General features: G+C 32.8%; 1 protein-coding gene across 1 annotated transcript; it reads right to left on the bottom strand.

The window, feature by feature from the left end:
* Positions 1-15,029: 15,029 nt before the first annotated feature.
* LOC108372024 (renin receptor-like) lies at positions 15,030-16,119 on the bottom strand (the record flags this gene model as incomplete). Its single annotated transcript, XM_017627658.1, is given in 4 exon segments — positions 15,030-15,213; positions 15,273-15,584; positions 15,654-16,006; positions 16,068-16,119. Coding segments are annotated over 4 exon segments (901 nt in total), but the record flags the coding sequence as incomplete, so codon positions are not given.
* Between the last annotated feature and the right edge of the window lie 333 nt (positions 16,120-16,452).

Genomic DNA, 16,452 nt, shown 5'->3' with positions numbered 1-16,452 from the left:
GTGATGCTCTTAAGTGGTCCAGTAAGTTTTGGTCGTTATGTATGAATAAAAAATATTTATTTATGAAAGCGTTTAGCTTTGCGTGCGTTCATTTAGCAGCTCATCTTCGCTACGCCCACCTTGCTACCTCAGTCACTTCTGCTGTGTATGTATGTATGTATGTGTACGTGCAGCTCACTTCTAAACAATATAACTGTGTTCATTTGGGTGGAGATACTTGCGAGATTCGTGCATTGTTGTTAAGTTCTTTTTTTAGCAGTTTTCCGCTTAACGAATAACTGTTAAGTGTTTGTTTGCAAATATCTGCATACATACATACATATATACATATGTATACGAATAGTAGAGGGTGCCAAACACAGCACTTGCATTTAAACGTAATATGTATAAGTAAGATTGAGGAAAGAAAAAATATGGACTTATGGCGTAAGCATACAATATTTCGATCTTTTAGAGAATACACCTTCGAATACGAACTTCATTTGTACAAACGCACTACAAGGGAGCAATATTTTTCCTTAGCTCCTGGTAATTTAAAACGAACTTTGAATAATCCAAAATTATACTGGCAGGTGAGGTGAACCACCCTTTAAATCGTTACTCCAGTGGAATAGCATAACTACGGTTCCTGCAATAGCTTAGTTTTTTTTGTAAACGAGCGGCAAAGGAACGCTCAACTCCGGTAAAATTTTCCTTTAGCCATACTGGTATCCTGCAGGAAATGGAAAATCTATAGAAATGAGTAATTTTGTGATGTATTTAAAATATTTATCAAGTACGTACGTATGTATACAGAGTGTCCTAAACTACTCGTCTACATCCTCGAAAATGGAGTGTAATGTTTTTTTTTTATTGAAAAGCGCAACACTTCGAACTTTTAAATCGGGAATGCTCTATCTTTTGGTGGTAATGCCGACTTACGGTTTCGACCGGAACTGAGCAAAACTGATCGGAAGTCCATTTATTTAAATGGGATATACATATTAATACCACAGATTAGAATTCTGATCATAAAAATACCTACCTTTTGTAGGAAACTTTTTTCCGGTTTCGACCGGAAGTCCATTTTTTTATATCACACATGTATGTTTTTACTACAGATTTGGCTTCTGTGCGCAAAAATACCCAACTCTTGTTTGAATATTTTTTCTCAGAAGTACCTTTTTCAACCTCTAAATTACCTTCGAACTTTAACTCGCCATGAACTCCTGTTGAAAAGTGTTGAAAATGGCACTTCCGAGAAAAAAGATACAAACAAAAGTTGCGTATTCTTTTCACAGAGTCCGAATCAGTAGTAATAACATACATGTGGAATTAAGGAAAGAAGTCGGTAATACGACCAAAAGATAGAGCATCCACTCACACATTTAAGAAGTCCAGGCCCAGCTGAAGTTCGAAGGTCTTTTAGATGTTGAAAAGGGCACTTCTGATAAAAAAAAGTTGAAAGCAAAAAGTTACGTATTTTTATATTTAGAATCCGAATATATGATAAAAACATGTATATCTAATTTGGAAAAAAATTTAATTCCGGTCTGTTTAACCCACTTCTGGTCGAAAACACTACCCTCCATTTCAGAGGGGGTAGACGGGTGGTCTGAGTCACCCTGTATAAGTAAACAAAAATTTCCCTAAGAATTTTGCCATCAACAATTCATAATAGAGCAGCTGTTGCACTTAACAATACTACGCTTCAGGTCGCGCGTTTTTTAACCGTACTGGCTGAACTCGGATAAATAGCCGAGTTTGTGTTGTTGCATTGTATGTATTTCGCTACTCTACTGAGTCATATCCGCGGCCTTATTTGTAAAAGCTTGAGTGTGTTAGAGCTACGTAATAATTATCACAATATTGCAGCCTTATTGCTTTATTGATGATATGTTGCTAATGCGCACAACATTCAGTCCTTTCGAAATGCTGCATGAAGTGCGCACAAATGCTTGTAAAAATTTTGTTCCTCCAACGCTTGATTCAGGCAGAGTCGCCAAAATTTCCGCGTAGAATGTGAAGCGGCATAAATTGTAGCTCGAATACACCCCATTCTTCCTTACTCATATATTTTTCAATTCCTTTTCCGTTTCCTGTTCATTTTCATTTTTTCCAATTTCGCAGTTTATATTTGCTTGGCTTTCGTAAATGATTTTTGCCTTTGTTGCATTAAAATTGACTGGAATAATGATGCTGTCGCTTGTCGATGTCGCATAATTGAAACAATAGGACAACAATTAGCATTTTTTTCTATGTATCATGCTTCAGAAAGTATAGCGTTGTGCTGGCTTCAGACTTGTTATTGAAGGATTGCACATTAATGTATGTTGAATTCTGACATTCGTCGGCAAAATTTTCTAAATGAAAAGCAGTCGGGCCTAAAAGTATGCAACGTGGCAAAATAACAGATGCAATGTGTAATCATGTAACAAGATGTTGCATGTTATTCGGCACGCCTGCTATTTTGTTTGGAGATTTTTGGCGTTCAAATTTAGCGATAGCGACTGTTGGAATCCGGCTGCTGAATTCATAAAAATAATACTAATTAGAAAAGTGGGCTATCTTGGAAATATAAAAGAAAGTATTGTCTTTTAATAAAAAAAAAACAAAACAACTCGATTAAATTGTAACTACAGAAAAAAGTTGCTCATATGCCATGACCACCCACAACTACATTGTATGCAGTCAGTATTTATTTATGTTTTCTATACAAAACTTTCATTATTATTTTTAACAGACTACAACAAAAGGAGAAGGTTATCGATTCGTCGGAATATTTTTTAGTTTATTTATTTCATTTTTTTATGTATGTTACCGCATAACTTTGGACCACGTCAACCGATTTCTATAATTCTATCGGAAAGGTGTTGCCTCAAGGGTGGTCCCATACTAATTTGGTTTAGATTCGATCATTTGGTCATGAAGAAATAAACGGTACTATTAAATTTTTATATGAGAATTAAAGCCGGTTTTGTTTTTTGCTTAAAAATGACTTATTTTATAAAAATATGGTCATTCAGCAACAGAAAGCCAAAATTCAGCTTTTTTAACTACATACAAAACTCGGGAAAATGCAAGAGATAACAAGAAATTTTCATCGAAATTAAAAAAATTTTCACTTCGATTTTTTAGAAAAATTTTCTTCCGTATAACGCATCAAGACAGTCTTTTTTATACGAAAGAAGGTACCTAACCAGGGCTCACGTTTTGTTAGAATTCTACCAAAACTTAATTTTTTGGTAAGTTTTCTAACTTCTGTTGAACATTTTCAAATATCTTTAGAAACAAAATTACTTTTGCTATTAGTTGGCATTATCAAGTTCTCTTTTTTACTCTTCAATTTAAATCTGAATTGTTGTGAATGAATATTTCAATCAATTTATAATTACTAGACGACAAGGTTGACACTTTGAAACTTTGAATTACAGCGAATGACCATTTTAATTAATTTATTCGTACCACCTGGCAATTTGGACAATTTTAAATTCTGAAGAAAAACGTTTCATTTCGTGGAAAGACAATTATGGACAAGTAAGTTGATTTAAGCATGGGAAATCACATTTTATTCATTTAGTATTTATATATGCATGTATACACAAACATTTGTTTCTAATCATAAACATATGAGTTTAAAAACATGTGCACCAAATATATTACATTTTAGTGAAAAGATCTCAATTCTAAGTATTTTTTTTATTGTTTTCATTTGCATTAAAACGATTAAAAATTAAACTTTCGTTATGTTTTTAAATATTTAGCAAGCATTGGTAACCTTGGGAAAATTTTGATAGCTTCTGGTAACTTTTTTTAATGTATTGTAAAAGTCTTGGTAAGCCTCAGCGTCATATCCAGGTTTACGGTTTTTGGCTTTTCCTACCAAAATTGGTCAGTTTTTTTTTCTCGTTGGTAGGATGGTAGGACGCTTAAAATTTTGGTAGGTTTCTTTGCTCATAAAACAGAAAACATCTCTGGCTTGTTGTATTGTGCCACTTTGTCAGCACTGTGAGTAGGCTTGCCAAATTTTGACAATATCAATTTTACCCTCATTCATTTAAAAACCTCGTTACTTACTGGTATAAGCAGAATCCACTGCGTATCTACATAAATATCAAGTGATTGAATTGATGGAGTCGAAAAGAAAACCACTTATTGTTAGTCATATTTCCATGCTTTTAACCGCAACTTGAAGAAATTTATGTCAAACCCGCAGCGCGCAGGTTTTGTCCCAAGCCCGGAGGCTCCTAGACCCGGACATTTGGCAAGCCTAACCGTGAGGTTTATTTTTACCTTACTAATGCTTATATCGTTACCTAAAGGTGAAAAGGTGCTAAGTCCACATGAACTTAAGATTGGGCCGTAGATTACGGATCTCTATATAATTTTTCTAAACCAATTTTATGAAAAAACTTCAAATTTTAACAAGGAAAAAGCAAGATACAAAAAAGAATATTGTTTCGCTCAATGATTTAGCCCGCCATGTCAGCTATTTGACAGATCCAAAAAATAATAATAATTTTTCAACTGCCTTTGAAAAAATTTCAAACGACCGATTTTAAAATGAAAAATCAGTCGTTTTAATAAAACAAAAAATGAATTGTGCCTTTGAAAGCTGTAGGAATCTTATAAATTTGTGCGAGGATTCCGGGGTGAAATTTTTAAAATTTTCTCGTTTATTAGAAACAAATGGTTAGAAGCTTGTGACGTGAAGGAATAAACTCTTCCCGAAGTAAGTACGATTTGTTTGTTGAAAGCAATATATTTCCTCAATTTCGGAGGTTTTGGAGAAACTGAATCGTACATACGTACATATGTACATTAGATTGCTTCACTCCCCATACAAAAAAAGCCGGAAGTGTATTTCAATTGTAATTATAAAATCTATTATATTTTAAGACCTGCACCAAAACATTCCGGAAAAAATATTAAGATTTCCGTCAGCTGTACCGATTTAAAAATACCTCCATGAATAAAATTCTTTTAAAAATATTTTTTGAAAAAGTCACCTCAGATGGCAAAACAGTTTAAGCTTAAAAAAATCGCATAAGAATATTAAAAAAAAATTTCAACAAAGTCCTAATAATGAGATTTTTGATGCTAGTTTCGAACTTTTTTCGAAGATTTGTTTAAAAAATCTTAACTAAATAACCGATTTAGACTTGTAAGGTATCATTGTAAAGGTATTGTCTCACTCTTTTTATATCTTTGCATATTTTAATTCAAAGTATGAACTCAAACTCATTCAAACTTTAATTAAGATGCGTTGATATTTGAAAAAAAAGGAAATTGGGACATGAATGAGTTCTATTGCAAATAAATAAAAAGGAGAAAATACCTTTCCACTGATACCACATAAGTCTATATCAGTATAGGTTTGGTCCAGTTATTTAAGTTTTTCTTAAATCAATCTTTGAAAAAAGTCAAACAAACAGCATCAAAAATCTCATTATTATCATTCCGTTGAAATTTTTAAAATATTTTAATGCAGATTTTTTAAGCTTAAACTATGTTGTCGTCCGAGACGATTTAAAAAAAAATCTTAAAGCTATTTTTATTCATAAAATACTAAATTTTTGGAGGTATTTTCAAATCGGTCCAGCTGACGATCTTCTAATCATAATTATTACACATTTTAAAATTTCAAAAATATACTATTTAGTATCGTTTGAAAAGACTAAAACACATTAACAGTAAGAGAATGTCGCATGCCAAAATGCCATCAATTATATTTTGTTAATATTAATATGACAACGCTGCTTCTAAAATGTAAAATTTATGAAACTTCAAAAATGCCTTTAGTATGTCAATATTTGTGTCCATGTACGGTATGGCGTATGAGTAATATTTCCATGTTAGTTTGATTTTTTTTATTCGCAATGCAAACTTAAAATGTATCTTAGATAAATAGCCAGATCTACAAAAATGGTGTACAGATCCGCAATCTTCTCCGTGCTGCAACTAGATGTACAGAAAATGTTTGCAAACCTGTTTTGAGTTTTCCTGTATGTGAAATATGTTATGTAAACAACGATATGTTAGTTTTCATGTTGCATATTTATACCCGAGCGCACTTGTGCACAAGGGTATATTAATTTTGTTCACATAACGGTTGTTTGTAACAGCCAAAACGAATCGAGATAGATATAGACAAATGTATACATAAATGATCAGGATGAAAAAAGAAATCGCTTAAGCCATGTCTGTCTGTCTGTCCGTCTGTCCGTCTGTCCGTCTGTCCGTGTACACGATAACTCGAGCAAAAATTGAGATATCTCAACGAAATTTGGTATGTAGGTTTCCCTTAATCCAAGGTAGGTTGGTATTGAAAATGGGCGAAATCGGACTTTAACCACGCCCACTTCCCATATAACGGTAATTTCCAGAAATACGAAAACTGCGATATTTTAGTAACTACTGAAGATAATTCACTCAAAATTGATATTTACAATAATTTTTAGACGAAAAATAAGAATATTATAAATTTTTGGAAAATGGGCGTAGCCACGCCCACTTATGGTTACATGTGTATATCTTGGTAACCGCTGCACCAATTTCTTCCAAACTTGGCACAGTTGTTGGCCTTGGTACAGCATAAAAAAGAGCCGAAATTTTTTTAAATCGGACAAGAACTACGCCCACATCCCATATAACGGTAATTTAGAGAAATACAAAATCTTCGATAAATCAGTAAATATTGAAGCTAATTTATTCAAAATTGATGCTTGCAACAATTCTTTACCAAGAAATACGNGGGCGTAGCCACGCCCACTTATGGTTACATGTGTATATCTTGGTTACCGCTGCACCAATTTCGTCCAAACTTGGCACAGTTGTTGGCCTTCGCATAACATACCAAAGAGCCGAAATTTTTTTAAATCGGACAATAACCACGCCCACATCCCATATAACGGTAATTTAGAGAAATACAAAATCTTCGATAAAGTAGTTAATATTAAAGCTAATTTATTCAAAATTGATGCTTGCAACAATTATTTACCAAGAAATACGTTTATGGTAAAATTTTGGAAAATGGGCGTGGCACCGCCCACTTATGATCACATATAAGTATATCGGTAACCGTTCTACCAATTTGTACCAAACTCGGTATGGTTATTGTGCTTGCCACATTAAAGCAAAACGTTGAAAATTATTGAAATCGGACTAAAATAACGGCCGNGAAATGCGTTTATGGTAAAATTTTGGAAAATGGGCGTGGCACCGCCCATTTATGATCACATATATGTATCTCAGTAACCGTTATATCGATTTGTACCAAACTCGGTATGGTTATTGTGCTTGCCACATTAAAGCAAAACGTTGAAAATTACTGAAATCGGACTAAAATTGAGGCCGCTTTTCATATAACAGTAAATTTCAGCACTGCTTTACTTCAAAATTTCGAAATTTATGGACTCTGATTTACTCAAAATTGATACGCCCCGGCTTAGCATCTAGCGGTAGGTTTTGGAAAGGTGAAAGTCATATATTCAATACTTGCGCCGGGTATTTAATGTTCGGCTCCGCCCGAACTTAGACTTTCTTACTTGTTTTAGGTCTCGCTTATTTACATTGAGAGGATTTTGGCGGCGAAAATTTAGCGTATCGTTTGTCAGAATCCCACTCCTAAATAATGTTTAAGTGGATAACTCAGTGAGAGGGGAGACCACTAACTTATATGAAAGCTCAAGGCAGGGTAAAGTTATTAATCAGGGACCGAACACAACAGTTATTGATGAAAACTGTCATTGAAAAATTCACTATGAAGGAAATGTTCAACCACGAAGTGCTATATACCAATCGATTTCTTTATTCACCAAGAATCAAATTTGAAAATAAATTATTATTTGTGATTTTTATGCCAAATTAAAACAAATAACAATTATTTTTGATTTATATTTTGCAAATACAAAAAAGCAGTTATTTTTTGATTTTTATATAAATAATCTGTACATAACCGATATTTTTGATTTTTATATTATATGTCTCAGATAAAAGTTATTGAAGACTTTTATTTATAATAGTTATTTTGGATTTATAAAATAAAAATCAGAAAAAACTGTTATTTAAGGAGTAATTAAATAAAAGGCAAAAAATAGTTGTTAAAGAGTGATTTTTTGTTTATAAAAGTTGTAACTGTTACGGTCCCTGTTATTAATTTGAGTATCCATCAAGTTGTATCGCATCATACTTAATTAACGAAGATTCTGCATCAATTCGTAACCCGTAATGTTATACAATTAAATGGAAATCTTTGTCGATATCGAGAACTAGTTTTCCTTTTTGTAGAGTGTCATAATTTTAGAAAATTTTTCTAATCATCTTATACCCTGCCCTTAATAATAGAGAATTCCATTTATTTTCTAAAAATTCTGTAATCTAAGTGTCTTGTCAAGACAGTTAACACGAATCTGGGCTGAATAAAAAACAAAAAAAAAAATTTCTTCAGGTCAAACTCAAACATTTTTATTTTAGACCTTTGGTTCCTTACTTACTTACTTAGTATTATGTGTGTATTAAAAATAAAAACAAAAGAAAATGGGATTGGTCTCACGAAAATACATTTTTTCTCTTAATTGTCATGCGAGTAACCTACTCTCTTTAGTATTTGAAAGGTATGAATTAACATCAATATCAACAAGAGAAAGTGCTCATTTCCTTAAGCGGCACATGCGCAATAAATTGACACTAGCATGTGCCAATGTCAAAGTAAGCATGTAATTACTTAGTTAGTACTGCCTTCTCAAATGTGGTTATTTTTCATTCACCTTTTAATCGCCATTACTACAGATGTGCACTCTATTCCTTGTCGGCGAATTGCTTTCACCTTATGACAACTTTTTATTTATCTACACATGTATTTATGTCGGTGTTTTATATGTAATTCAGTAGATTTGTAAACGAACATATCCCACTTTTCGTTCTCCCCTTAGACACACATACATACATATGCATACATACATATGCATGGGCATTGGCTTAGTAGGCTAGAACTGATTTTCTATCTCCAGCAGAATGTGTTTGTGTGTTAGCTTTTAGAGAAATATGGCACTTTGTGTTATTGCCCGATTCAAATTGCTTTGATAAAAAAGTAGGGGATCTGCTTCAATCAATATGTATGTATCGATATGAATATGAGTACCACAACAATGGCGTTGAAGAGGAATTATGCCGATTAGCGAGAGGAATGAGAGGGAATACATGAGAGCTATAAGGGGATGTGTCCTTTAGAGTTGCGCATACTTGATTCCTCTTCAGCTCATCGTGTTAAAGTCATAGAAGTGTCAACATACATACATATGGTACATATGACATATCAAGGAAAGTGTCATCGAAAGTACCAACATAAGTGATGGTAAATGACAGCCATGTCGAAGTATAAGTGGTAACCGAGGTTAAAACATACATACATACATACATACAACGTTGCACAAAGGAGGCTAGCACAAAGAGATATCGTGACTTTACAATTTGCTGTTAACGATATTTATCGTTATTATGTGCGTTCATGTGTGTGGGCGCATTTTTGTATTGCGACGCATTTTTGTGTGCTGTTATCAGTCACGAGTTTTTTTTTTAGAGGTAGCGAGCCTTTTTTGTTAGCACGTATTACTAGCTGTTTTTTCTGTCGAGTCTCATTAAATCTATAGGCTTTTATTTGACATAAATCTTTCTTTGTCTTCGTCTTATTGCATTTTGTTGATTATTAATTTTTATCCATAAACTGCTCTTTTATTTGTATTATAGGAAGTAATTTACATATCGACCTCTAACCGCCAAAAAATATAACGGACATTTTTTTTAAATCAATTTTTTTTTGCAGAAATACATCTATGTACATAGATGCTCTGGAAACATTTCTGTATCAAAAGGAAAATTTTGAAAAAAATGTCGCTTACATCTTTTTGGCGATTAGGGCGCGATATACATTAGATACATGAGACCCAGAGGAGCCTATCTGCACAAAAAATGTTCGAGTAATATAAGTAGTATAAGAGAAGGGATCTATAAATAATATTAAAAAGGTCTGTTTTTTCTCCTTTCTGAAAACTACCGTTGCATGGTAAGTAGGGGTGATTTTGCCCCTATTTCACACGTCTTGGACAGTTACGGTGACCAAACACTAACATACATATGTGTGTGTAATTATTATTATTATGTTCGGATTTGATGCTTTAGAAATATCCCGATTTTTGTCCACAGAAATCTGGTCACCGTATCGATAGTAGACTTAACGAGATAAACTTGTGTACATAAATTGACGGTGCCATGCCCATATTCCAAAATTCCATAATAATCTTATTTCTTTTAAAGGGATTGTTGGGAGTATTAACTTTGAGTAAATTAGCGTCCTTAAATTTGGAAATAGCGAAGTTTCCGTATTTTAGTCCGATTTCGAGCATTCTCAACGTCTTGCTTTTATTTTTTAAGTACAATAATTATAACGAGTTCGGTACAAATTTGCGTTGAAAATTCATTTAAAGGCAATATTAACAAAAGTATAACGCTAGACATTTATGTCACGTCACGTAAGGTTTCACACGAATACAAAATCGCAATCCATCAGAGAGCATTTTTGAGAATAATTTTTGAGACGTCACTGCGATTGCGAGAGGGTAATGCTAAACGCTAGCAAGAATGGAAGAACAAGCAATTTTGCAAGAAAAACATAAACAGGTTGCACAAGTGTGACGTAATATAAGCAGCGATTCTGTCAAATTCACTGGGTGCGGAATAGGGGTACCGAGATGAGCCGCCACTTTAGTTCTCTACATCGTAGTTTTACACTTGGGGTTGTAAAAGAAAATTCAAACAAGTTCCATTAATTCAAAAAAAAAAAACACCAAAAACAACTAGAATTACTACAAAGCATATTAAAATAAGTTCCATGAAAAGAGCCATCCACAATTCGCAGAGTTTTGCGATTTTGTAAGAGAAGAAAAAATCAACTTCCATTTTTGTCACATAACGTTACTCCTTTTAATTGCGTATATTTAACGACAATGCGGTTCGACTGTTTTCATTTTTCGGTTAAATACAGAGCTAAATAATTGTGTGCTAAAGAAGGGTTCAAAAAAGAAAAAAAAAAAAATAAAGAAAAAATGTTTTTCCTTGTTTTTATCTCATTAAGTGGCTACAAGTGGGCTATAAGTTGCGCTCATTTTGAATAAATTCGCTTTGGTAGTTACTGATTTAAATTTATCAGCGACCTTTAAATATAAAGTGAGCTTTAAAGCTAAACGTTACTTGAGAAAACGGCCCTGAATAAGTAGACCGATTTCCCATTTAAGGATCACCCTAATACACATATGCTTAATTACATACATATGTTCATATGTAAAATGCTAACATTTTATCATCAAATGAATGGCTGCATTGGAAGTGCTTTGTGTATAAAATATGTCATCCTATGGAATCATTCCTAAAAGTGCTTTTTTAAGTTGCTGAATTGAAATAACGCGATAAATGAAGTTATTACTAGCAATGAGCTGTATATCAATAGTACTGTACTCGTTTGTTAGGCGAATATACTTTCAAATTAATATACATATACAATTGAGGGATTCACAACGGTGTCGTAAATAAGTGTCGTATTGTTGTATGATTGGACAAAAATACAGTGTATGTAATAGTTTGTTTTTCACTCATTCGTATGTACTTATGTATAGACATAGAGAAATTTTAGTAGATGCTTCTTGCGTTGCATTGTGTCACTTGTTCTGTTACAACCCAAAAATTAACTAACAGGTAAAATTTTGAAAGCATTCTTGAAATCCATTTACCAATTTTGGTGTAATTAAATGAATTTTTTAAAACATATTGACAAATTATCTACAGTCAGTCAATAAAGTTTAGGTACAGCGATTTTCTTACAATACGGCCAACTATTTTTTAAATATTTTATTTTTCGATAATTTTTTATAAAGATATGGTTAATTCTACAACACAAAACCCAAAAATCAGAGTTCCCCACCCTATGCAAAATTAAAGAAAATTCTGCAACATTTCATTCAAATATTGCACTTTTTATTTACGCTCTCTAGAAAAAAGTTGAGTATGCAGTTTGTTAGCCCATTCAATTTTAGTATAACAAAGTGCAAGTTTGAGGTAGCTAGAACTTACCATTGATTTTTAGCAGTTTTTTTTTGTTAAATTTTGTAAATTTTGCAGGATTTTCTTTAATTTTGCACAAGGTATGGAACTTTGATTTTTGGGGTTTTTGTTGTAGAATTAACCTTTTTTTATAAAAAATTAGCGAAAAATAAAATACTAAAAAAATAGTTGCCGTATTGTAAAAAATTCGCTGTACCTAAACTTAATTGACTGACTGTATATATATAATACGCGAAGGCTTTTTTTGTTCCGCATAAAAGATCTGCCCCGTTCGATCTATTTTCAAAAATGGGGTGTAAAATCAAAGGGCTTGGCCTGTAGATGTGCAAATTGGTTTTATTTTTTTTCGAGGAGAGTTGCCACCTGTTGAATAATTAAATTTAAATTTTCCAATGCCATCAGATCCGTACCATTCGATCGATTTTCCGAAATAAGGTGTCAAATTAAAAGGCTTGGACTGCAGTTTTGAAATAAGGTTTAACTTTTTAGAAAAGAGTTGCCACCTTTTAAAAAATTAGATTCAAATTATTAAAGAAAATAAATCAGTTATTACAAAATGGGTATCAATCGAAATGTTATCGAAAAGCGTTGCTTCTTAACTTAATATAGGATGGTTGCGACCTGTTATTTTTATTAAAATTCAATTTGAAATAGGGGAATTAGGTAAGAGAAATATGTATCACCATGTGGGTGTCAAATGGTAATAGTTTGAAAATATTTTGAAGAGGGTTGCCACCTTCATAAAATGTCAAACTTAGTTAACTTATATGTATATTACAAGTTATATTAAATATCAAAAGAAAGAGTGTTAAGAAGTCTTCAGGTTGAACACTAAGAATAATTTTGAGGTTGAGGAAGGGGGTTGCTACCTGTTTAATAATTATTTAATAAGATAAATAAATTATTTAAATACGGGTGTCAATCGAAGGAGGTTTGAAAATATATATTTCTTCAGTTAATTAAAATATATATTGCAATGTCAGACGAAGAAGAGTTAACGAGGTTTAAGCTTTAAAATACTTCTGAAGAGTGCTGCCACTTGTTTAAAAATCGAATTTAGTTAACTTATACACAAGTTTTATGAAATATTGAGATATGAGTGTTAATTGATAGAAATTTATGCAAGCTTTAGTTTGAAAATATCTTTGATTAGGCTGGTCAGCTTCTCGCAAAGTCACATCGATGTAACTAATTACAGTTATATGTTTATTATTCGAGAAAGTACTCTTTGCGATAGTCATTACATTTGCACCGTTTTATGGAATTTAAAAAATTAGCGGTCAAATTAAAGACCTAAGCTTTTAAATGCGCGATAATACTACATTTTTTTATTAAGAACTTTTTTATCGGTATAGTATCAGAAATTGCTGTGCAGATTTAGATGAACAATGACAATCGGATGGCTTATAACTCCGACTAACATTTGGAATACTTTTTAGACGTTGAAATTAAATTTTGGGCGTTTTAACGCCGGGCGGCTTCACTAGTATAAATTAAAGAATGCAAATGATAGCCTTATTCGATAGATTGGTAGCCCTACTCAAAGACATGTTAGTGTTAAAGATTGTTCAAACATCTTTCGTTTGAAACCCATATTGTTATATTAAATAAGAATAAATAACGTAATCGTAACTTTTTAGAGAGGTGGCAGCCCCATTCCAACTACTTTTTTTGTTTTACTACAGAAATTCATGTATGCTGTAGAGCCTTTGAATAATTAGAAATTTTCTTGTCTGGCAACCCTGTTTTAAAATTTTTTTTGCAGAAACTCTCTACAGAAAATGCCAAGTAGAATTGGGAGAAAACAGAAGAAATCCGTTGAATTGTTAATATGTTTAAAGCTGTTAAAACTCCAAAATATCCAAAATACATGTCTTTACAATTTTTGGACACCTGGTACTTTTCGATACACCAGGGGTTTTGATACTATGGATAATAAGCTATGCCCCAAAATATATAAAAGTGTGAAATTTTGATGAAACATTGAAATTTGCATTTATTTGTATGGTTTTTGTCAGACAAAGATCTCACTCATGAAGACAATAATGATAAAAAATTAATACAGTATATATTTATATACAAAAACCGCCCAAATTACGTAAGCGACATTTTTTTCAAAATTTTCTTTTGGATGCAGAAATATTCCTATAGCATCTAGATGCATTTCTGCATCAAGAAGAAAACTTTGAAAACAATGTCGCTTACGTTATTTTGCCGATTAGGGCTCGATATGTTAGCGTTTGGCCGAGCTTCTCCTCCTTATATTTATATATATCAGCTTATATTAAAGAAAATAAATCACATAAAATGAGGTGACCAAATAAATAGCGATGCTTGATATTTCACTCGCCGGTGATAAAAATTGCAATCACCATAACGGCCATCACTAATATTGGGTGCGTTCAGAAATGCATCAAGCCAAAGCATCAGTATCTTTTATTTCTAAACTATAAGTGATGGAAATGTCTTATTTACGCAGCTAAGTTCCAATTCGGCTTTTAACCGCGGTTGCGCATATTTGACATTTTTATCAATTATAGTTTAGAAATAAAAGAGGCTGATGCTTTGGCTTGATGCATTTCTGAACGCACCCATTATCATTCATTAACTCGTTTACATTCAAAAATTACAATTCACAATTTCGTTGAGAATTTGTTTGAAAGAGTATTTTTGACGTTGAACTGAAAAAAGTACAATTGTACTTAAAATATCAACACTGATTATGCTAGCCGCTGCTTGCTCAATACATGGTTGCTTTCAATACAAACTTCTGGTTTAACTAACAAATGACAAGTTTTAAGAGGCTAGTAAAACAAGTACATACATGGTCAATGTTCTGTGATCAAATAAGTAACATTTCAAGAAAAGTTAATTTTTCTTCCATCGCTGATAGTGAGCGCACAAAATTTTGCAGTTCACCTTAAGTCATCTTATACATATATCTTATTTTGAACGGGTAGCAGTCATGCGATAAATAATCGAGTCCCTTCCGGGATCCATATTAATGAGTGCCAAAACAACAGCGAATAGAGAAAAGCTAAAGCCAACCATAAACAAAAGGATAATGTTGAATATGACTGCATAGTCTTCATCATAGGCTGGCGCTACGTTATGCTGTTTCTGAAAAATTAAGAGAGCATTGTAGGCAGACTAAGTAGATAACCCAAAATATAACTTACAAAATCAACAGGATCAATTGTTATCCATATTGTATTCTGATTTTTGGGTGTAAAAGAATCCGGACCATAGGTTAATATGCCAAAGAAATTAAACTTGAAAAGTTCTTTCAGTTTCATAAGTGTATCAACAAGTTTTTCAAATTCCAATGGCGATTTTTCGTTGAAAAAGTGGAAGGCTACAAAATTGTTTGCCCGAATATCTACAGTTATCTTTTCTACATTGTCTGATTTAATAAGATTTCGCAGCTCCTGTGCAACCGTGTTGGCTTCAGGAATATTACTTCTGATCAATTGGTTTTCCAAGCGCGTATACTATTTAAGAAGTTACTTGTAGAAATATGTACATATATCGACTAAGTAGGACAATTGAAGATAACTCACCTCAATATCTTTTGTTTTATTCGTGTATGTTTGGCGTGCTTTAAATGGCGCAAAATCAACTATGCCTCGCAGATTGGCGCCTGGATTGCGCCCCTCAATTGAATATTTGCTTATGGTGCCAAGTGCTGAATAGTCTGTTATTTGATCGAGCTTTATCGTTGCCAGCAATGCTAATTTTGGTATTTTGAAAATGTTTTTAATTTCTAACGCTGAAAATTCTCCGTTAATGGATGCATCAAGCCCTACTATGGCCCGTAGTACGTATTTGATATGTTTCAGTGGTAGGGTTTCTGTGGAATCCTTGAATAAAAATGCATCCGGATAGCTAATCGCAATAAATTCATCAGTTATGACTTTTGAAAAGAAGCACTCTGTTATTTTTTTTTTTGCTCTGCTAGAATCACACACACGCACCTGTAGTGAAAAGTATTGCGAAATACGCCAAAATAACGCCGAATTTGAGCATATTTTATTTTTGATATTTTGAAAACAAAATAATAATTACTTAACTGAAAATGACTTGACAAACAAATACGATACTCAAGATTCAACATAAGCTTGTTATGAACTTTGGATGACAAACATCAGTTTATCGGAAACACTGTGTTCTTATTCTTATCCTGATGCACAACCAGAGAAAGAAAGGAGACCCACTTATCATGTAACGGTAATTTCATTATATACCTTTTGAAGTGAAACTTCGTAATCGAGTTTGGATATGTTTGAGTTAAATATTTAACGCCAAGGTGAAAGTGGTATATAACGAAGATGTAGACAGAAAACCAAGAGCAGATTTGAA

Source organism: Rhagoletis zephyria, unplaced genomic scaffold (genome assembly GCF_001687245.7).
Source record: "Rhagoletis zephyria isolate East Lansing unplaced genomic scaffold, Rhagoletis_zephyria_1.1 Rzeph_scaffold_05378, whole genome shotgun sequence".
Taxonomy (NCBI): Eukaryota; Metazoa; Arthropoda; class Insecta; order Diptera; family Tephritidae; genus Rhagoletis; species Rhagoletis zephyria.
Note: the sequence above shows the minus strand (reverse complement) of the source record. Positions and strands in the feature narration are given on the sequence as shown.